A 22,272-nucleotide genomic window follows, 5' to 3' on the forward strand; every position below is an offset into this window, starting at 1 on the left:
GAGGTCAGGGCTTTGTGATGGCCACACCAATACCTTTGTTGTCCTTAAGCCATTTTGCCACAGCTTTGGAAGTATGCTTGGGGTCATTGTCCACTTGGAAGACCCATTTGCGACCAAGCTTTAACTTCTTGACAGATGTCTTGAGATGTTGCTTCAATATATCCACATAATGTTCCTCCTCATGATGCCATCTATTTTGTGAAGTGCACCAAGTCCCTCCTGCAGCAAAGCACCCCCAAAACATGATGTTGCCACCCCCGTGCTTCACGGTTGGGATGGTGTCCTTCGGCTTGCAAGCCTCCCCCTTTTTCCTCCAAACATAACGATGGTTATTATGGCCAAACAGTTCTATTTTTGTTTCATCAGACCAGAGGACATTTCTCCAAAAGGTACGATCTTTGTCCCCATGTACAGTTGCAAAGCGTAGTCCGGCTTTTTTATGGCGGTTTTGGAGCAGCGGCTTCTTCCTTGCTGAGCGGCCTTTCAGGTTATGTCGATATAGGACTCGTTTTACTGTGGATATAGATACTTTTGTACCTGTTTCCTCCAGCATCTTCACAAGGTCCTTTGCTGTTGTTCTGGGATTGATTTCCACTTTTCTCACCAAAGTAAGTTTATCTCTAAGAGACAGAACGCGTCTCCTTCGTGAGCGGTATGACGGCTGCGTGGTCCCATGGTGTTTATACTTGCGTACAATTGTTTGTACAGATGAACGTAGTACCTTCAGGTTTTTGGAAATTGCTCCCAAGAATGAACCAGATTTGTGGAGGTCTACCATTTTCTTTCTGATGTCTTGGCCAATTTCTTTTGATTTTCCCATGATGTCAAGCAGAGGCACTGAGTTTGAAGGTAGGCCTTGAAATACTTCCACAGGTACACCTCCAATTGACTCAAATTATGTCAGTTAGCCTATCAGAAGCTTCTAAAGCATGACATAATTTTCTGGATATTTCCAAGCTGTTTAAAGGCACAGTCAACTTAGTGTATGTAAACCTCTGACCCACTGGAATTGTGAATTATAAGTGAAATAATCTGTCTGTAAACAATTGTTGGAAAAATTACTTGTGTCGTGCACAAAGTAGATGTCCTAACCGACTTGCCAAAACTATAGTTTGTTAACAAGAAATTTGTGGAGTGGTTGAAAAAAAAGTTTTAATGACTCCAACCTAAGTGTATGTAATCTTCCGACTTCAACTGTAGATTGTAGATGGTCATTTGGGAGCTGTCTTTGATACGAGGAGCTAAGAGTCATGTCTCGAGCGTTTAGACAACAGCTCTGGAAACATAGTGTCTCAAGAGTGATCAAGGTAAGAGATTGTCACTGTAGGATTTGCATGATGATAGGAGAAGATGGAGTAGATCTACTGGAGACAACAAGCACCCAGTGGGTCCTCGCCAAATAATGGTTAGGGACAGGTCATCTATTTGATCACAGATTGGGGCCAATATGGTGTGCATGTTGTTGACTGTTTGATAAATGTATAGGCTCCAGAGTACAACTGAACTGAGATCAGTCGTTGGTCAGGATTGGCTCTCGGTCTTGTTCTGTAGAATTGTGATAAATTCTGTCGAAACAAGCAATTTCAGTTAGTATTTTCTTGTTACACTTTATGATACAGACATTGTTTGCAATGGTGTTCATTGTAAATGTTGAATGGATTACAAGACACACAACGCCCAAAAGCCCATTTAGCAACTGTTAGTCCTTTTCTCCTGAAGTATTTCTTGATTTGTTTTGTCAGGATATTTTCATTCAAGCCATTCAGTTCTTATCTGAGCTGAAAGCTTGCAGACAGTTGAGGCTGCCATTGTGTACGCTTGGTGCTTGGTGCTTGGTGCTTTATGCTCGGTGCTTGGTGCTTTATGCTTGGTGTGCTGTAGTGTTTCTCTGTAGGCTGAAGCCTGAGGTTGCTGTTTGCTCATCATGAAAGTCTTGGAATGGAATCACTGCCAGCCCAGGGAGCAGGTGTGATGTGTGTGTGTCGCCCAGCAACCCCTGTCTTGGCTAGCTTATATAAGCATGTATTTCCTCCAGTGGTTCTGTTCAGGCAGTGTGGCGAATCAGTATTGTACTGGCTGGCCTGTGTTGCACATGCTGCATCTATTGGTACCCTTTTCCCTACATCGTGCACTACTTTTGACCAGAGACCAAGCAGTGCACTATATAGGGAGTAGGGTTCCATTTAGGATGTAGTCTGGGGCTTGTGTTTGTCCAATAGGTCAATAGCTGTGTTTGGTCTTTCGTGTCCAGGCTTGTTGACTGCTGGCTGCTGCCTCTGATCTGATGCATGCTGTAAATCTTTAGCCATCTTCTGATTTCTTCTTCCACAGCCTTATCCTACTCCCACCAGATACCCGGATGGAACTCATGTGGAGCTATCGTTCAATTGGGCTAATCCATTGGGGTTATTAATTAAGCCATAGTAAATGTGACTCAGACTTGGCCTTGACGTCTTTAAAGTGCAATAGAGACAGACCAGTGAGCCGGCTTGGCATGAATAACTCAACAGTCTGAATGTGACCACACTTTATCCATGGCATCAAATGCATTCTTAGGGGCAAATGTATAGTGTTTGCCGAATAGTAACATGCCAGTGTAGATATAAAGAAATGCAGGAAAAGCTTAAGTGTGCTTAGTATTCCTGGTCTGCCGGTAAATGGTCTGGCCAGTAGCTATAAAATGCTTTGTTGTTAAGTTGCAATGTGCTGAACCCAAAGGGCCTAGATCTCAAAAATAGACTGACCCTTGCAAGTAAAAGGTAGCTTAACCTAGAACGAAACACTTCTCCAGACAACACAGGCTAAATTCCAGACTGTCAATGGGGAAAATAAAACCAGAGTTTGAAAGCGTCTGCATCCGGCCCACAAAATACAACACAAAGTCAGCTTAATTTATTGGTTTGCCTTTTTCCTGCCGTTACCTAGCAGCACCACCAAGCAACTCATTGTAGTAGATTTTACTATCGCTATTGTCTGTCTTCTTTAACATGAGGCCCCCAGCCACTGGGCTGTCCAGGGTAGTGTTGTGGGCTAGCCAGAGAGGGATGTTAATGTTCTATCTGTGCTGAATGTGCTACTGTCTGGACGTTTCACTGTATATAACCTGTGGATAGCTAGTGGGTAGAAGTGGTATAGAAGACAGAGAAAGAGGCATAGCTAAAGAGTCTAGAGTATATGGAAAATATTTTATCGGAGATCATGGTTCAAGAGATTTCCATGAAGGAATAGGCTATCACTTTCGTTTTCACTTCTTTGTGTGGGGTTTTGCTGTGTTTTTTTTACTTTGTTTTTTCATGGATTTTTACTGTTAATAACAAAGCTGCAGTATATATTGAATATATTGTATTTTTTTCTTATATTTCTTCAATGGAGTTTGCAAGTGTCCTTAATTCTGCTGCCTTGGCTGACATGTGAAAGTGATTGTCATTCTGTGAACCTTTTGAACAATGGCTGACTCAAAGTCTAGAAGGAGCAAAAGGGAGCCTCAATCCTCTCTCATATCTAACAGCGAGATTGTTGCATTCAAAGTATGTGTGAAGGACCCTGTTGTATCCAGTCATTATCATTTGAATTACTTTAATTGTTTCTGGGCTGAAATATTCATCAGAATTTGGTTCCGCCTCTTGTCGAAGCAATCCGTCCAGTTTGAGTCTGTATTGGGGTTGACTTGATGATACCTCTCTCTGTCTCTTTGTTTGCAGCAAAAGCTGAAAGAGGAGCGTGAGGCTAAGAGAGCTCAGCTGGATGGCAGACATGACTATGTCCTCAGCATCGTGGCTTCCTGCCTGGGCCTGGAGAAGGCTGACGTGGAGGATGCCATTCTGGAGGGAACTCAGGTAGGCATAACACTTCATCACCGCTCCACCTCCATCAATCCCCTGTAGTGTGGTCCCTTGTGACAGACTGTTGAGTAGCTGGCCACTGCTTGCGGATGCAACATTTGTTTCTACCTTTCAAGATTACCTGGATTGTAATATCTTGTGCAAAAGCGATTGAATCAAGTAAAAGTAAATGAATTGTGGAAACGGTGATTGTGATGAACCTGTCTCCCATAGATTGAGCGCATGGAGCAGTTCTTTGTGGCTGAGGGACTTCCTCATATCATGTTCTACTATCAGGATGTGGAGCCAGCTGAAGCAGGTGAGATGATTGGCCATGTAGGGAAATAATAGGGGAATATAATAATAGCAGAGTAATAACACAGTTAATAGCAGAGTTACAGCTGAAAGAGGTTGAATCTTGCTAACAGTAATGTATCTTAACCTTCTTCCTGTCGTAAAGATGATATAGTGGGTATTGCGTAACTGCTTTGTTTATCTCCCTAGCAGCAGCATCAGCAGCAGCAGCTGTCTTGGCCCCCAACCGGAGTAAGAAGGCCAAGGTGTTTGTCACTGAGGGCAAAGATGTGGCTCTGACTGGTGTCTGTGTGTTCTTCACAAGAGCCAACCCCTCAAAGGCTATCACCTCTGAGAATGTGCACAGGGTGAGTCTCCACCTTACTATCTTAGCAACACAAGGCTCTCCAACCCTGTTCCTGGAGAGTTACCGTCCTTTAGGTTTTCACTCCAACCCTAATCTAGCACACCTGATTCTAATAATTAGCTGGTTGATGAGCTGAATTAGGTTAGTTACAACTGGGGTTGGATTGAAAACCTACCGGAGTTTAGCTCTCCAGAAACTGGGTTGGAGAACCCTGATCCAACACATAGTCGGCATTATACGTTTTATCAATATTTATATGTCTTAAGGGCTTAAACAATGTTCGTATAACAATGCTCTTATCATTCATAACAATATTTAACCTTGCATTCAGGCAAACAATATTAGTAACAGTCTGACACGTCAGCCCAATCTTTGCTTCTAAAATGGTGTCATCGCCTGGCCTACTGTGTGGCCATGTCTATCTAAAGTTCTCTGGCCCTGGTAGGAGGTGAATTTCAACATGTTGGACACCACAGAGGTAGGCCTGCTTAAAAGTGTGGAGCAGCTGCTGTCTGAGATCTTCATACCCAGCCTGAAGAAGATGAACCATGGCTGGGGAGAGCTGGCCAGTCCACAGGCCCAGTCAGTTAAACAGGACTTCATCAGCTCACTGGACAGCTTTGTGTCTGTGCTGGCTGGGGCGCAGGAGAGCCTGCAGGAGAAGGTAGGTGACGTGCATGCTCAACAGACCTGGCTTCAAATACTATTTCAAATATCTCAATTACTTTCACATGCATTTCAAAATAATTATTCAGATGTGTTTTATTTGAAAAGACAAGTAGTTGAATATTGGAATATATTTGGAAAACTCAAATACACTCCCATGTATTTAACCCAGGTATTTGAAAATAGTATTTGAAATAAGTATTTTCAAATACTTTCAAAAAGTATGCTATTTATAGAAAATAATTTGAAAATACTTTAAATAATTTCAATATATGTCGTTTATTCAGGCGACATTATTTGAAAATACTCAAATACGCAGAAAATAAGTATTTAAATAACAAATAATTAAATACACACACACACACACATGCTTATCAAAACAAACAAATGTAATTTTGCAATTACGAATATATGGATATACAATTGATATCATTAATCATTTCATTTAGGTGAATCTAAAAGTGTGTGACGAATTTGACCTGAAGACACTGAAAGGCCCGTCTGACTACATTGCTGTGGCTAACAGCACAGAGGCAACAGAGAAGATAGAGGCCTGTATGAAAGTGTGGATCAAACAGATTGAACAGGTAAAATAGATTGAACCTCAATAGCATCATGCACACCTTTCTCCTCCATGGACCTGTTTAATTGTGGGTGGAGGTGTGTGTTCAATATAGTCAATACAATACAACTTTATTTATCCTTTCAGGGGAAATTACATCAAGATCCACCACATCTAATACAGTTTACAGATATCACATTCCCCAATCAGCAGTGATTGTGTTGCATCCAGGTGCTGGCTGAGAGTGACCAGCTGAGGAAGGAGGCAGATGACCTGGGGCCGCGGGCCGAGCTGGACCACTGGAAGAAACGCATGTCCCGCTTCAACTACCTCCTGGACCAGCTCAAGAGCCCCGATGTCAAGGCTGTCCTGGGCGTTCTCATGATGGCCAAGTCAAAACTCATCAAGGTGAGCAAGCTGTTACACCATGTCCTCCGTAACACAGGAGTAGATGTTAAAGGCCTGCTAATAAAATGTTAAAATCTCAATTTCGATTTTTGCTATTTGAAACTCGTTCGTGAGAGTCAGTCACATAATTTTTTTAAATAAAGCACTCCTCTATGCTTAGTGTACATGGCTCTCATATCTGAATTCAGTTGGTGTTTTCTGTATTACTGTAGCAGAATAGGTACAGTGTATGTTTGATGACTGTATCTGTCCCACCAGTCCTGGCGAGAGCTGGACACCAGGATCACTGACTCAGCCAACGAGGCCAAGGACAATGTGAAGTACCTCTACACTCTGGAGAAGTTCTGTGACCCGCTCTACAACAGTGACCCTGTGAGAAACTAATATTGTATACAGTTTTCAATATCTTCCTCTTAGATTTACTAACTAGACTTACATAGTTTTCCAGTTTCCCGGACACAGATAATGCCTAATCCTGGCCTAAGAAGCACTCTCAATGAAAAACCTTTTAGTCCAGGACTAGGCTTAATCTGCGAAACCGGTCTACTATGTACAGTTGAAGTCGGAAGTGTACATACACTTAGGTTGGAGATATTAAAACTCGTTTTTCAACCAGTCCACAAATTTCTTGTTAACAAACTATAGTTTTGGCAGGTCGGTTAGGACATCTACTTTGTGCATGAGACAAGTAATTTTTCCAACAATTGTTTACAGACAGATTATTTCACTTATAATTCACTGTATCACAATTCCAGTGGGTCAGACGTTTACATACACTAAGTTGACTGTGCCTTTAAACAGCTTGGAAAATTCCATAAAATGATGGCATGGCTTTAGAAGCTTCTGATAGGCTAATTGACATCATTTGAGTCAATTGGAGGTGTACCTGTGGATGTATTTCAAGGCCTACCTTCAAACTCAGTGCCTCTTTGCTTGACATCATGGGAAAATCAAAAGAAATCAGCCAAGTCAGCCAAGTCTGGTTCATCCTTGGGAGCAATTTCCAAATACCTGAAGGTACTTCGTTCATCTGTACACACAAATGTACGCAAGTATAAACACCATGGGACCACGCAGCCGTCATACCACTCAGGAAGGAGACGCGTTCTGTCTCCTAGAGATGAACGTACGTTGGTGCAAAAAGAGCAAATCAATCCCAGAACAACAGCAAAGGACCTTGTGAAGATGCTGGAGGAAACAGGTACAAAAGTATCTATATCCACAGTAAAACGAGTCCTATATCGACATAACCTGAAAGGCCGCTCAGCAAGGAAGAAGCCACTGCTCCAAAACCGCCATAAAAAAGCCAGACTACGGTTTGCAACTGTACATGGGGACAAAGATCGTACCTTTTGGAGAAATGTCCTCTGGTCTGATGAAACAAAAATAGAACTGTTTGGCCATAATGACCATCGTTATGTTTGGAGGAAAAAGGGGGAGGCTTGCAAGCCGAAGGACACCATCCCAACCGTGAAGCACGGGGGTGACAGCATCATGTTGTGGGCGTGCTTTGCTGCAGGAGGGACTGGTGCACTTCACAAAATAGATGGCATCATGAGGAGGAGAATTTTGTGGATATATTGAAGCAACATCTCAAGACATCAGTCAGGAAGTTAAAGCTTGGTCGCAAATGGGTCTTACAAATGGACAATGACCCCAAGCATTCTTCCAAAGTTGTGGCAAAATGGCTTAAGGACAACAAAGTCAAGGTATTGGAGTGGCCATCACAAAGCCCTGACCTCAACCCTATGTGTGAGCAGAACTGAAAAAGTGTGTGGGAGCAAGGAGGCCTACAAACCTGACTCAGTTACACCAGCTCTGTCAGGAGGAGTGGGCCAAAATTCACCCAACTCATTGTGGGAAGCTTGTGGAAGGCTACCCGACACGTTTGTCGCAAGTTAAACAATTTAAAGGCAATGCTACCAAATACTAATTGAGTGTATGTAAACTTCTGACCTACTGGGAATGTGATGAAAGAAATAAAAGCTGAAATAAATCATTCTCTCTACTATTATTCTGACATTTCACATTCCTTAAATAAAGTGGTGATCCTAACTGACCTAAGACAGGGAATTTTTCCTCTGATTAAATGTCAGGAATTGTGAAAAACTGAGTTTAAATGTATTTGGCTAAGATGTATGTAAACTTCCGACTTCAACTGTATATCGATCTTAATGGATTTGAAAACTCATCATTGTATGATTGTGTTGTATGCTAAATGAACGCAGGTGTCGATGGTAGAGGCCATTCCAGGCCTGATCAACGCCATCCGGATGATCCACAGTATCTCCCGCTACTACAACACCTCAGAAAAGATCACCTCCCTGTTTGTCAAGGTCATTATTGCTATGATACTGTATTTAACCACCAAGAAGAATAGGTGACTGTACATCTCGTAAAAGCTGGCGAATCTATTACATTTCATCATTAGAAGTGTATTGAAATGAATCTTGTAAATTCTTCTTTGATGTTCATGGTGCATTTGGCCTCACCACCTGGTCTCATGATAGCTGAAGTGCTGTCTACTTCCCTCCCAAGCCTGTTAACCAGTCATCCCATCGAGGTTGCTTATTGGAGAGGCACGCAAAATGTATCCTTTTTTCTTCTGTATCTCCATGTCTTAGGTTACCAACCAGATGATTACAGCATGTAAGGCTTACATCACCAACAACGGGTCTGCGTCCATATGGGACCAGCCTCAGGGTGTTGTAGCTGAGAAACTGAAAGCTGCTATCCACCTAAATCAGGTACTGCTTTCATATACCAAGTACTTGTTCAACACACTTTAACCAGATCATTTAAAATACTGTGCTAAATCAAGGCACAAAGAAATGTCAGTTTTGAAAGTACAGGCCCGTAAGAGCTTTAATCTATAAATAATCTATTATCTCTAGTGTAATACCATCACATCCTTTACACACTTCTCACAAATGAACTCGTTCACAGTATAACTTCCTTTCCATGCTCCTCCAATTTCTTTTCATCTGGATCCCATCTATCTCATTATAGGAGTACCAGAAGTGCTTCCACAAGACCAAGAAGAAGCTGGAGCAGAGTCCCTCAGAGAGGCAGTTTGATTTCAGTGAGATGTACATCTTTGGGAAGTTTGAGACGTTCCAACGACGCCTCTATAAGATCCTCAACATGTTCAGCACCATCACTACCTACTCAGCCCTACAGGACTCCAAGATAGAAGGCCTGGAAACTATAGCAACCACGTTTCAGGTACACAGTCTGGAGATTAGAGTACTTTGTAGACGTTACCCTTTTAGACATGCCTTTTTAAATCACATTACATTTTTAGACGTTACCTTTTTACACGTTACCTTTTAGACATTACCTTTTTAGATGTTGCCTTTTTTGATGTTACCCTTTTAGACATGACTTTTTAACACATTACATTTCTAGACGTTACCTTTTTAGACGTTACCTTTTTACATGTTACCTTTTTAGGCGTTACATTTTTACACGTTACCTTTTTACACGTTACCTTTTTAGACGTTACCTTTTTAGATGTTTTTCCTTGCCACTGTAGTATTGTTAGATCTGCTCTTTCTATTGCTTCCGCTGGACAGACTGCAGAAATGCAAAGGAAATGGGAGGTAACTTTTGCCAGAGTTTTTTTTTTGTCCTTGTTTTTGTCCGTCAGTGCATGCCTCATCATCATTACCATCAACTCTACCAAGCATACTAAACTCCTGACTGTAATGTTCAGGAGCCATTTCACAAAGTTAAAAGGCATATTTTTTACTCATCACAAAATGTGTCCTCAATTTATTGGATTGCGTTGAACTTAGCATTAGTTTTAATGAGCAGAAGCTGATCCATTACTTAGTCCTGAAGGCCTTTTGTGAAGGTTGACAGTTTGTTCACAGGAGCCAGGATATACATATTTTATGGTAAGCTGCTCATTGGAGAAATGACTGCTATTTTATACACTGCTGTTCATCTCTGCCATTGTAGATGGAGGATCTTTAAATAGGGATGGTGTCCAGCCAGAAGCTGCATGTCATCATCATTCTACATTGTGTGGCCTACTACTCTGATTAAAATGAAATTAAACCCAACAGTCTCATAACATTCAACGGAAACATTGTTGATGTCACGGCTGTCTGAAGAATGGGACCAAGGCGCAGCGTGTATATCGTTCCACATTTTATTATAACAGTGAAACTATGCAAGACATAAATAGCTAAATAAACAAAACAAACCGTGACGAAGAGGTGTAACATACACTAACTCAAAACAATCTCCCACAAAACCTAGTGGGAAAACCAACAACTTAAATATGATCCCCAATGTGAGACAACGATGACCAGCTGCCTGTAATTGGAGATCATCCCCCCCAAAAAACATAGAAATACAGAAACTAGAACCCCACATAGAAATACAGAAACTAGACAAAACCCCCAACATAGAAAAAATAAACTAGAACCAACATAGAAATAAATAAACTAGACAAAACCCCCTGTCACGCCCTGACCTACTCTACCATAGAAAATAAAAGCTTTCTATGGTCAGAACGTGACAGTTGACAGTCTTTTGGCTTTGGTTGGAATGAATACAGACAGAAGAAACTGTCAAAAGCCTCAAGAGCTTTGGAAAGAATGGAAAAAATAACCTGTCTGCCTTTTATTTTCAGAGCATTGTATTGAGCATGAAGAAAAAGCACTACAGTTTCCTTGATCAGAGAAGAACAGACTTTGATCAGGACTATGATGAGTTTTGTAAAAATACCTCTGACTTGCATGTAAGTTCACATTTAATAACAAACTTACTGGTAAATCATAACAAAACACTTCTGAATAATCTCAAAATTTGCACAATTGTTTGTTGTGTTCATTTCCTTTCAGAATCAGCTGAAGACCTTCATGGATAACACATTCGATAAGATTCAAAACACAGAGAGGGCTTTGAATGTACTGAAGAAATGTGAAAGGTACCATTATTTCAATCCACCTCTATTTCAAACCAGCCTTTAATTAATGTCAGTCCATTTAACAGACATTTCATTCATTCTTCATTTGATATCAAAATCTCCCCTTACATCACCAAGACTGGGCATTCCAGACCTGGGCATCGATGAGAAGTACCAGCAGATCCTTCAGAACTATGGGAGAGACATAGAGATGGTGTCCCGTAACTACACCAAGCAGAAGATGGATCCTCCCATTGGCCGAGACCTGCCCCCGGTAGCCGGTAAGATCCTGTGGGCCCGCCAGCTGTACCGGAGGATCCAGGAACCCATGGATCTGTTTCAGGAACCCCCTGGGGTGCTGGCTACGCCCGAGGCCAAACGCATCATCAGGAACTACAACAGGGTGGCCAGGGTGCTGCTAGAGTTTGAGATGCTCTACCACAGTGGATGGATGAACCAGGTGAGACAGGGCCCCTCCTGGTTATCTTTTTTATTGTCATCTTAAAGGCAAAACTTAATCAGCATTCCTGCTCTGAGACTCTTGATACGGTCTCTGGTGTACTGGCTGTTCCTATACTCCAGTAGCATAGCAGCGTTAACTGTTGCTGTTATTAATGCTTATCTGTACCTGATCTGTAGCCTGGTCCCAGATCTGTGCTGTCGTAGTTGGCAAGACTGATATTACTATTGATTGACTTGTTGATTTCCCACAGACATACTGTAAATTACTCATATCACTCATACGCTCTCTTGCTCTCTCTCTCTGTCTCTCTCTCACTCTCTCGCTTGCTCTCTCCCTCTCTCTGGTCTCTCTCACTCTCTCTCTCTCTCTCTCTCTCTCTCTCTCTCTCACTCTCACACTCTTGCTGTCTCTCTCCATTTCTCTCTCTCTCTTTCTCTCTGTCTGTCTTTCCCTCTACATCTCTCTCTCTGTCTCTCTCTCTCTCTCTCTCTCTTTGTCTCTCTCTCTCTCTCTCTTTGTCTCTCTCTCTCTCTCTCTCTCTCTCTCTCTTTGTCTCTCTCTCACTCTCTCTCTCTCACTCTTTCTCACTCCCCAGATCGAGGAGGTCAGACTGGGCCTCCAGGCCTCTTTACTGGTCAAATGTCCTGATACGGGGGACCTGTTTGTCAACTTTGACCCCCAGATCCTGACTCAAATTAGGGAGACAGACTGCATGACCAGGATGAGGCTGAAGATTCCTCCCTTCGCAGCCATCTTACAGCAGAAACAAGATGCCCTCAAGAAGAACTACAACAAGCTGCAGGTACACTATGTATTCCATGATGCCTTTTGATCAACTGACGCATATTGAGCATGATAATATATCCTGTATCTTTAATAGGCTTCACATACACTCAACGACAGTAATAAAAGGGCTGTCATTTCAATTCATTTTGAATTGAGTAGAAAGTCCTATGGGCTGGTATTTAGTCAGGAGAATCTTAATGCGATGATTAGAAGACATTATAAGGGGGAAGACATTATAACGGCAGGCATTAAGTAAAGTGTTATTACTAATTTCTCTATTTCTGACGCCCATCCACAGCTGGTTCTGACGGAGAACGCCAGGGTCCGGGCTAAGATCCAGAGTGCCTTTGGGCAACTGGTGATGCCTCATGTTGCTAAGGTAGACGAAGCCATTCTGCCAGGCCTGACCTCCCTGAACTGGACCTCACTGAACATCGAGAAATACCTCAGCCACATCAACAGTGCTCTCAGTATGTAACCATGTCCAATCTAACCATGTCAGCACTGTACTGTGCTCTGTCATAGCACCATACTATAAAACGTCAGAACAATCTCACCACAATAACCAGAACAGTGAGCACACCGAAACTTTGACGTCATTTGATCGCAGCTAATTGTGCCTGATCAACTCATGTCAAATATCCCATTGGAAAAAGTTATATCTGCTGTCCCAGTGGGAAAAGCTGATTGTAACTGCTGTTTCCTTGTGACCCCTGGTGACACCGTGGTGCTGTGTATGACCTGTAACCTGTGTGTCCAGCGGACCTGGAGCTGCTGATGGACCGAGTGAATGACCTGGTGGAGTTCAGGATAGACGCTGTGCTGCAGGAGATGAGTGGAGCCACACTGTGGGTTCTGCCCCTGGAGGAACCTTTCAGCTGTGAAGAGTTCGTTCAGACCACCAGGGTAAACAAAGATTCCCTCTGTATTACTCATGTGTTATACACATACATGCTTGTTAGGCATAATAATTGCATAATCAATAGCCTGTAATGGTAACACAGTCACCCATCGTCAGTGCTAACAACATTGACCAGACAAAACAGTATATTTAGTTACTAGTTTAGTATAAACACAGTCTTTATGCATATAGGACCAGGGGTAAGCAACCCTGGTCCTGGAGTGCTGCAGGTACTTCATGTATTTGATTTAACCGACCTGGTTGTGGTGCCTAGTTGGAACAAAATCCTGCAGTACCTGCAGCACTCCAGGAACAGGGTTGCCTACCCCTGATATAGGCTAATGTACTTTCTTCTGTTATGTCATGGTAGGAGCTGTGTATAAAGGGAGCTCAGAGTCTCCACGCCAAGAGTTCCCTGGTGGAGGAGGCAACCAACGAGCTCATCAACATGCTGCTGGAGTTTGAACTGAACAAGGAGGGGGAGGAGGAACTGCTAGAGCACAGCAGGACTGATATGGACCTAGTGGAGAGTGAAGGTACTGTAACCGACAGTTTTAACTGCACAACTCAAACGGAGAGTGATAACAGGGTCAGCAAAATACAAGGGAAAGCGAAATGGTTGTTCAGGTGCACAAAGACTGACTGTTAGACTGAAAATGAGAAAGTGTGCGTGCCTGTGTACATGCAGGTGTATTCACGTCTCTTCATGCCTCTTCCCAGGGGAGGAGGAGGGTAAGTCAGAGGGTCGCATCAACCTGCTGTCTCGTAACACCACGGCGGCGAGCACCACGGGCCCCCCGTCTCCCCTGGTGAAGAGGAAGAAGAAGAGAGACCTGCTAGAGGTGATGGAGGAGGAGGCTGAAGAGCTTCTGTCCCACTTCAACCACCGTAACGTGGACGCCCTGCTGAGGCTCACACGCAACACCCTGGAGACCCTCCGCAAACGCCTCCACGCCTCCTCACTACTGCACTTCCTGAGTAAGTTCCATCAATCTAATGTATTTATAAAGCCCCTTTTACATCAGCAGTTGTCACAAAGTGCCACCCTTTGAGCTCCACCCTTTACATGTTGGAGTAAGGTGGGGCCGTCATGAAGCGGAGGGTTTCCCATTCCATGTCTCACTACTTCAATATCGGCCCACCTCCCCACAGCAGAGAGTGATTCCCCCAGCCGTCTGAAGGGCAGTGGTCAGCAGCCTATCTTCAGGACCAGTGTGACCCTGTCCATCCCCAACATCGCCATGGTCCCAGCCCTGGATGAGGTCCAGCAGGCTCTGAACCGGGCTGTGGAGTGTGTGGTCAGTGTCAGCAAAGGAGTCGGCCAGTGGAGCAAGGAGAGGATCTCCAAGGTGGGCTTGCTGTGGCTTAAAGCTCCAATGCAGCAGTTTTTATCTCAATATCAAATCATTTCTGGGTAACAATTAAGTACCTTACTGTGATTGTTTTCAATTAGAAGAAACAAAAATTGCTTCTTAGCAAAGAGCTATTTCTAAAGCAAGAATTTGCTAGGACTGTCTGGGAGTGGTCTGAGTGGGGAGGGGAAAACTGAAAACTAGCTGTTATTGGCAGGCCAAAACTCCATCCCACCAAAACAGGCTGAAATGTCAGGCAGTCTTTTCAAACAGCTCGTACAATAAAAGGGCATTATTATCATTTTCATATTATTCCAACATCATAGTGTGGAATTATATATAAAACACTTTCAAATCAAATCATGAGATTAAGATTTTAGTTATTCTTAAAACAAAAACCAAAGATGAATTATTCTGTTCATGCCAACACAGAGGAAGATGAGTGAGAGACACATGGCTGCTATGAGACAGGACAGGAATGACAGTGAGTCAGAGGACGGAGAGACCACCTACAGGAGCCTGGCTGACGGCAGTACCTCAGACATCTCCGCCTCTGTGATCCAGGCTATACCCTACCAGGCCAGGAACTACTACAAGAGTGTGTCTGAGAACAAGGAGATCATCAAGCTGGTGTCTGTGCTCAGCACCTCCATCAACTCTACCAAGAAGGTACATACAGGTGGTCACACAAAATAAAAATAAAAAGTCTTGTTTCTCCTGTTTTCCTAACGTTCTGACCTTAGTGTGTCAAATTCTAACTATTTTGTGTTTGATACTGACACCTATCCCCTAAGATGTTGACCTAAATCAAATCAGTTAAATTCAACTTTATTGAAAGTGCATTTAAGACTTGGCTGTTGTGTTGTTGTTAACCAGGAGGTGATGAATGCTCTGGACCGCTTCAGTCGTTACCACCACATCTGGAGGAAGGAGCGAGAGGACACCATCCAGAAGTTCAGCCAGGGCAGCCCTCTGCTGTCTGAGTTTGAGTCTCAGATCCTCTACTACAAAGACCTGGAGCTGGAGATCAATGCTGAGCCTGAGTACATCACTGTGGGAGCTCTGGCCCTCTATACAGGTAGAGTACATCACTGTGGGAGCTCTGGCCCTCTATACAGGTAGAGTACATCACTGTAAGAGCTCTGGCCCTCTATACAGGTAGAGTACATCACTGTGGGAGCTCTGGCCTTCTATACAGGTAGAGTACATCACTGTGGGAGCTCTGGCCCTCTATACAGGTAGAGTACATCACTGTGGGAGCTGTGGCCCTCCATACAGGTAGAGTACATCACTGTAAGAGCTCTGGCCCTCTATACAGGTAGAGTACATCACTGTGGGAGCTCTGGCCTTCTATACAGGTAGAGTACATCACTGTGGGAGCTCTGGCCCACTATACAGGTAGAGTACATCACTGTGGGAGCTGTGGCCTTCCATACAGGTAGAGTACATCACTGTAGAAGCTCTGGCCCTCCATACAGGTAGAGTACATCACTGTGGGAGCTCTGGCCCTCTATACAGATAGAATACATCACTGTGGGAGCTCTGGCCCTCTATACAGGCAGAGTACATCACTGTAAGAGCTCTGGCCCTCCATACAAGTAGAGTACATCACTGTGAGAGCTCTTGCCTTCTACATAGGTAGAATACGTCACTGTAGGAGAACTGGCCCTCTATACAGGTACATAGCCGTGGGAAGTAGGGGTGCTGAGGGTGCTGCAGCACCCCCTGAAAAATTTCTCCCCGTTATGTGAAATTTCGTGCTATTTCAAAGCAATTGACTGCTAATCATTAACCTCACAAGACAATCCTGCCAAATATAACTGCACATGTTCTTAGCAGAATTTCACAATACTGTTATTTAATTTTTTCAACACTGCATGAATATCTGACTATTATCAGACTAATATCTGATTTGTTGTTGAACAGCTGACCTGAAGATGGCCCTGACTGCAGAGACTAAGAGCTGGATGGTGGACTACGGCCTGCACTGTAACAGGAAGTACCGGACAGATATGGAGAGCATCTTCACGTTAGTGGATGAGGCGGCAAAGAAACTGAACCGACCAATCAAAGACTTGGACGACATCCGCATCGCCATGGCATCGCTGAAGGAGATCAGAGAGCAGCAGATCTCCATTGACTTCCATGTGGGACCCATAGAGGTAGGGAACACAAATGCACACTTCTTTCAGAGAGACACAATTGTCATATTTGAGTAAAAGTATAGCTACCTTAATAGAAAGTAACTCAAGTAAAAGTGAAAGTAAGCCAGTAAAATACTACCTGGGTAAAAGTCTTAAAGTATTTGGTTTTAAATATACTTAAGTATCAAAAGTAAAATGTATAAATAACAAACATTCCTTATATTAAGCAAAGCAGACAGCATCATTTTCTTGTGGATAGCCAGAGGCACACTCCAACACTCAGACATTATTTACAAAATGTGATTTTGTGTTTAGTGAGTCTGCCAAGCCAGAGGGAGTAGGGATGACCATGTGTTCTCTTGATAAATGCTTGAATTTGACAATTTTCCTGTCCTGCTAAGCATTCAAAATGTATCGAGTACTTTTGGTTGTCAGGGAAAATGTATGGCGTAAAAAGTACAATATTTTCTTTAGGAATGTAGTGAAGTAAAAGTAGTCAAAAATATGAATAATAAAGTAAAGTACAGATACCCAAAAAAACTACTTAAGTAGTACTTTAAAGTGTTTTTACTTAAGTACTTTACACCACTGCAGAGAGATACTGTATGAATAATTCACTGAGACTATTTGCAATGTCCACTTTCATTCAGCAGGAGGCAAATTTAATTCCCACCTAAGTCAAATTTCTACTTAGTCTGGGCATTGGTAACAATGGGTGATAATTCAATTTAGGTGGAAGTTAGGATTTGCCCATAGTTTGATTAAATCCTTGCAGTCTGTATTTGGTTGTGAGAAGACATTGAAGATCTGTGTTGTACTATGTGTCTGTTCAGTGCTGTGCATTCCCCTTTCCCTTTCCTAGGAGTCCTATGCCATGCTCCATAAGTACGGCCTGGTAGTGGCGAAGGAGGAGGCAGAGAAGGTGGACACGCTGCGCTACACCTGGGAGAAGCTGCTGGCCCGCAGCACAGAGGTCCAGAATGAGCTGGTGTCCCTGCAGCCCAACTTCAGAGGAGAGCTCATAGACAACGTGCAGACATTTGTGGAGGACTGTGGACACTTCTATCAGGACTATGACAAGGTTCAGACAAGTCTCACAGCTCGTTCTAGCTCTTACTCACAGCTACACCTAACACCAAGCATGTCTAGGTCTTACACACAGCTACATCTAACATCAAGGCTGTCTACGTCTTACTCACAGCTACACCTAACACCAAAGCTGTCTAGGTCTTACTCACAGCTACACCTAACACCAAGACTGTCTAGGTCTTACTCACAGCTACACCTAACACCAAGGCTGTCTAGGTCTTACTCACAGCTACACCTAACACCAAGACTGTCTAGGTCTTACTCACAGCTACACCTAACACCAAGGCTGTCTAGGTCTTACTCACAGCTACACCTAACACCAAGACTGTCTAGGTCTTACTCACAGCTACACCTAACACCAAGGCTGTCTAGGTCTTACTCACAGCTACACCTAACACCAAGACTGTCTAGGTCTTACTCACAGCTACACCTAACACCAAGGCTGTCTAGGTCTTACTCACAGCTACACCTAACACCGAGGCTGTCTAGGTCTTACTCACAGCTACACCTAACACCAAGGCTGTCTAGGTCTTACTCACAGCTACACCTAACACCAAGGCTGTCTAGGTCTTACTCACAGCTACACCTAACACCAAGACTGTCTAGGTCTTACTCACAGCTACACCTAACACCAAGGCTGTCTAGGTCTTACTCACAGCTACACCTAACACCAAGACTGTCTAGGTCTTACTCACAGCTACACCTAACACCAAGGCTGTCTAGGTCTTACTCACAGCTACACCTAACACCGAGGCTGTCTAGGTCTTACTCACAGCTACACCTAACACCGAGGCTGTCTAGGTCTTACTCACAGCTACACCTAACACCGAGGCTGTCTAGGTCTTACTCACAGCTACACCTAACACCAAGGCTGTCTAGGTCTTACTCACAGCTACACCTAACACCAAAGCTGTCTAGGTCTTACTCACAGCTACACCTAACACCAAGACTGTCTAGGTCTTACTCACAGCTACACCTAACACCAAGGCTGTCTAGGTCTTACTCACAGCTACACCTAACACCAAGACTGTCTAGGTCTTACTCACAGCTACACCTAACACCAAGGCTGTCTAGGTCTTACTCACAGCTACACCTAACACCGAGGCTGTCTAGGTCTTACTCACAGCTACACCTAACACCAAGGCTGTCTAGGTCTTACTCACAGCTACACCTAACACCAAGGCTGTCTAGGTCTTACTCACAGCTACACCTAACACCAAGACTGTCTAGGTCTTACTCACAGCTACACCTAACACCAAGGCTGTCTAGGTCTTACTCACAGCTACACCTAACACCAAGACTGTCTAGGTCTTACTCACAGCTACACCTAACACCGAGGCTGTCTAGGTCTTACTCACAGCTACACCTAACACCGAGGCTGTCTAGGTCTTACTCACAGCTACACCTAACACCAAGGCTGTCTAGGTCTTACTCACAGCTACACCTAACACCAAGGCTGTCTAGGTCTTACTCACAGCTACACCTAACACCAAGACTGTATAGGTCTTACTCACAGCTACACCTAACACCAAGGCTGTCTAGGTCTTACTCACAGCTACACCTAACACCAAGACTGTCTAGGTCTTACTCACAGCTACACCTAACACCAAGGCTGTCTGGATCTTACTCACAGCTACACCTAACACCAAGGCTGTCTAGGTCCTACTCACAGCTACACCTAACACCAAGGCTGTCTAGGTCTCACAGCTACACCTAACACCAAGGCTGTCTAGGTCTTACTCACAGCTACACCTAACACCAAGGCTGTCTAGGTCTTAGACATTTCTATTACAGTTAACTTGGCACGCTCTAAATAAGACTGCTAGCTAATTGCTGATGCAGGCTGTGTTTCATTCCCAGGACGGTCCCATGGTTGTTGGACTGGCTCCCCAAGACGCTAGTGACAGACTCATCATGTTCCAGGTGAGTACAGTGTGTATCTTCAAGAGAGGAATCTACAGTATATACTACTCTGCAGCACTTCATTTAAGTTGATACATTCACAGAGGTTTTCATTCACATGTTCTATGTCTTATTTTTTTTAAATGTATTACTTATTTCTACTATATTTAACATAGACAACAACATGCATGATTGTTTTATTGTGTGTAGTATGGTTTTGGAAATGACATATGTAACCATTCATGCACTTGACTGTACTCATTTCATTTGGTCAGAATCGCTATGACAACCTGTTCCGTAAGTACATCACCTACACTGGTGGAGAGGAGCTGTTTGGCCTGCCTGTGACCCAACACCCTCAGCTGCTGGAGATCAGGAGACAGCTCACCCTCCTCCAGAAGCTCTATGGACTCTACAACAGTGTCATCGACACCGTCAACGGCTACTATGACATCCTCTGGGCCGACATCCACATAGACAGGATCAATAACGAACTTCTTGACTTACAGACGCGGTAAGGAAACCAAACTACAACCCAGACCATGAGAGACATTTACACAGAAATCATTGATGAACAATCTCATTGAGGATTTACATTTCCAAAAGGAAGTTACTAGATGTTCGTGTTTTTTCACCCCCCATTTCCAGTTGTCGCAAGCTTCCCCGTGCCCTGAAAGAGTGGAAGGCATTCCTTGACCTGAAGAAAAGTATAGATGATTTCAACGAGTGTTGCCCCCTACTGGAACTGATGACCAACAAGGCCATGATGACGCGTCACTGGAAGAGAATCGCCGAGGTGACAGGACACAGCTTCGAAGTGGAGACGGACACTTTCAAGCTGCGCAACATCATGGAAGCTCCGCTCCTCAGATGCAAAGAGGAAATTGAGGTGATTATGGATTTTTGTTGTTGCTGTTGTTGGTGCTGAAACCAGGGAAGGAACCAGGTAATTGATTCTCTATAGCCGTACAACTACCGGTACTGCACTCACCATAACTATTCTGTACTGTAAATAGAGGCCAGAAAAAAAGGTTGTTTGACCTCAATGGGACAAGTTTGTAAAACAAAGGTAAAATAAAGATAAATGTGGTTTGAACTCCCGCTGGGCAGGATATTTGCATCGGTGCAGTGAAGGAGAGGGACATTGAGCAGAAGCTGAAGCAGGTGATTGCTGAGTGGGACAACAAGACATTCACCTTCGCCAACTTCAAGACGCGAGGGGAGCTGCTGCAGAGGGGCGACAGCACCGCTGAGATCGTTACTAACATGGAGGACAGCCTCATGGTGCTGGGATCGCTCATGAGCAACAGGTTAGACTAGAAACCTACTGGAGGCACAAATGACTTAGCCTGGAAATCTAGACTGATTTCTGCTTCATGCTTGTTAACAATAGTGAAATGTAGCCTAATTCAGTCTTGATTTTGAGGCAACAAATGACTTGGGGTTCAGAGTGATATATGATTTCTTCTCAATTGTTTATCATATTTCAGCACAGGAGGTTGGTGGGACCTTAATTGGGGAGAACGGGCTCGTGGTAATGACTGGAGCGGAATCAGTGGAATGGTATCAAACACATGGTTTACAGGTGTTTGATGCCATTCCATTTGCTCCGTTCCGGCAATTATTATGAGCCCCCTCAGCAGCCTTCACTGTATTTCAGCATCCAGTTGACTTGTCATCTAGAGTTCAACAGTTGTGGTGTTTGTGTTTAGACAGTTGTGTTTAGACTGGGGGTGCTATGCATAAATCCCTGTAAGGTTTCAGCTGCATTGTACAGAATTTTAGTGTTGTTTGTGTACTGTAGTAGTCAATGCTTGACTCAGATGATGACTTGGTGTTCCACAGGTACAACACGCCATTCAAGGCCCAGATCCAGAAATGGGTTCAGAACCTTTCCAATACCACTGACATCATAGAGAACTGGATGACTGTCCAGAACCTGTGGATCTACCTCGAGGCTGTGTTCGTGGGAGGGGACATAGCCAAACAGCTACCCAAGGTAAGAACCAATACATTGACTTTTCATCTGAAAACACATCTTTAACCTTATGCTATTAGCGATGGGGTTCCACAATTTCTTGAACTTTTACAGTGCCCTGGTTTTTCAGAAATCCCTTTTTTGGGGGGAAAACCCAGGAACTTTTTGCAAACTTAGGAATGACAATCTAGTCTGAATCATCTGAATGACAGGAGGCGAAACGTTTCTCCAACATCGACAAGTCCTGGGTGAAGATCATGACGCGGGCCCATGAGATGCCCAACGTGGTGCAGTCATGTGTGGGGGACGAGACCATGGGACAGCTGTTGCCTCACTTACTGGAACAACTGGAGATCTGTCAGAAGTCTCTCACTGGGTAAGTCTGTCTGGAGGTCTGCCAGAAGTCTCTTACTGGGTAAGTCTGTCTGGAGGTCTGCCAGAAGTCTCTGGGTAAATCTGTCTGGACGTCTGTCAAAAGTCTCTGGGCAAATCTGCCTGGAGGTCTGTCAGAAGTCTCTGGGTAAGTCTGTCTGGAGGTCTGTCAGATGTCTCTGGGTAAGTCTGTCTGGAGGTCTGTCAAAAGTCTCTGGGTAAGTCTGTCTGGAGGTCTGTCAGAAGTCT

At 43.8% G+C, this 22,272-nt stretch overlaps 1 protein-coding gene across 2 annotated transcripts in view; it reads left to right on the forward strand.

The window, feature by feature from the left end:
• Window positions 1-3,034: 3,034 nt before the first annotated feature.
• LOC106605399 (dynein axonemal heavy chain 5) overlaps window positions 3,035-22,272 on the forward strand; it is a 58,952-nt gene continuing 39,714 nt past the window's right edge. For both annotated transcript variants that reach the window (XM_082975394.1, XM_082975395.1), the window contains exons 1-29: window positions 3,035-3,836; window positions 4,056-4,140; window positions 4,326-4,483; window positions 4,928-5,146; window positions 5,598-5,735; window positions 5,942-6,118; window positions 6,377-6,490; window positions 8,347-8,454; window positions 8,743-8,865; window positions 9,128-9,343; window positions 10,761-10,868; window positions 10,972-11,057; window positions 11,175-11,496; window positions 12,095-12,301; window positions 12,584-12,755; window positions 13,046-13,191; window positions 13,557-13,722; window positions 13,907-14,164; window positions 14,339-14,535; window positions 14,971-15,207; window positions 15,415-15,616; window positions 16,465-16,700; window positions 17,545-17,763; window positions 19,632-19,694; window positions 19,949-20,187; window positions 20,322-20,562; window positions 20,784-20,983; window positions 21,519-21,672; window positions 21,864-22,027. In XM_082975394.1, the coding sequence (XP_082831520.1) occupies window positions 4,065-4,140; window positions 4,326-4,483; window positions 4,928-5,146; window positions 5,598-5,735; window positions 5,942-6,118; window positions 6,377-6,490; window positions 8,347-8,454; window positions 8,743-8,865; window positions 9,128-9,343; window positions 10,761-10,868; window positions 10,972-11,057; window positions 11,175-11,496; window positions 12,095-12,301; window positions 12,584-12,755; window positions 13,046-13,191; window positions 13,557-13,722; window positions 13,907-14,164; window positions 14,339-14,535; window positions 14,971-15,207; window positions 15,415-15,616; window positions 16,465-16,700; window positions 17,545-17,763; window positions 19,632-19,694; window positions 19,949-20,187; window positions 20,322-20,562; window positions 20,784-20,983; window positions 21,519-21,672; window positions 21,864-22,027 (4,946 nt within the window). In that variant the 5' untranslated portion in view covers window positions 3,035-3,836; window positions 4,056-4,064. The remainder of the gene's footprint in view (window positions 3,837-4,055; window positions 4,141-4,325; window positions 4,484-4,927; window positions 5,147-5,597; window positions 5,736-5,941; window positions 6,119-6,376; window positions 6,491-8,346; window positions 8,455-8,742; window positions 8,866-9,127; window positions 9,344-10,760; window positions 10,869-10,971; window positions 11,058-11,174; window positions 11,497-12,094; window positions 12,302-12,583; window positions 12,756-13,045; window positions 13,192-13,556; window positions 13,723-13,906; window positions 14,165-14,338; window positions 14,536-14,970; window positions 15,208-15,414; window positions 15,617-16,464; window positions 16,701-17,544; window positions 17,764-19,631; window positions 19,695-19,948; window positions 20,188-20,321; window positions 20,563-20,783; window positions 20,984-21,518; window positions 21,673-21,863; window positions 22,028-22,272) is intronic.

Source organism: Salmo salar, chromosome 05 (assembly GCF_965601325.2).
Source record: "Salmo salar chromosome 05, fSalSal1, whole genome shotgun sequence".
NCBI classification, from domain to species: domain Eukaryota; kingdom Metazoa; phylum Chordata; class Actinopteri; order Salmoniformes; family Salmonidae; genus Salmo; species Salmo salar.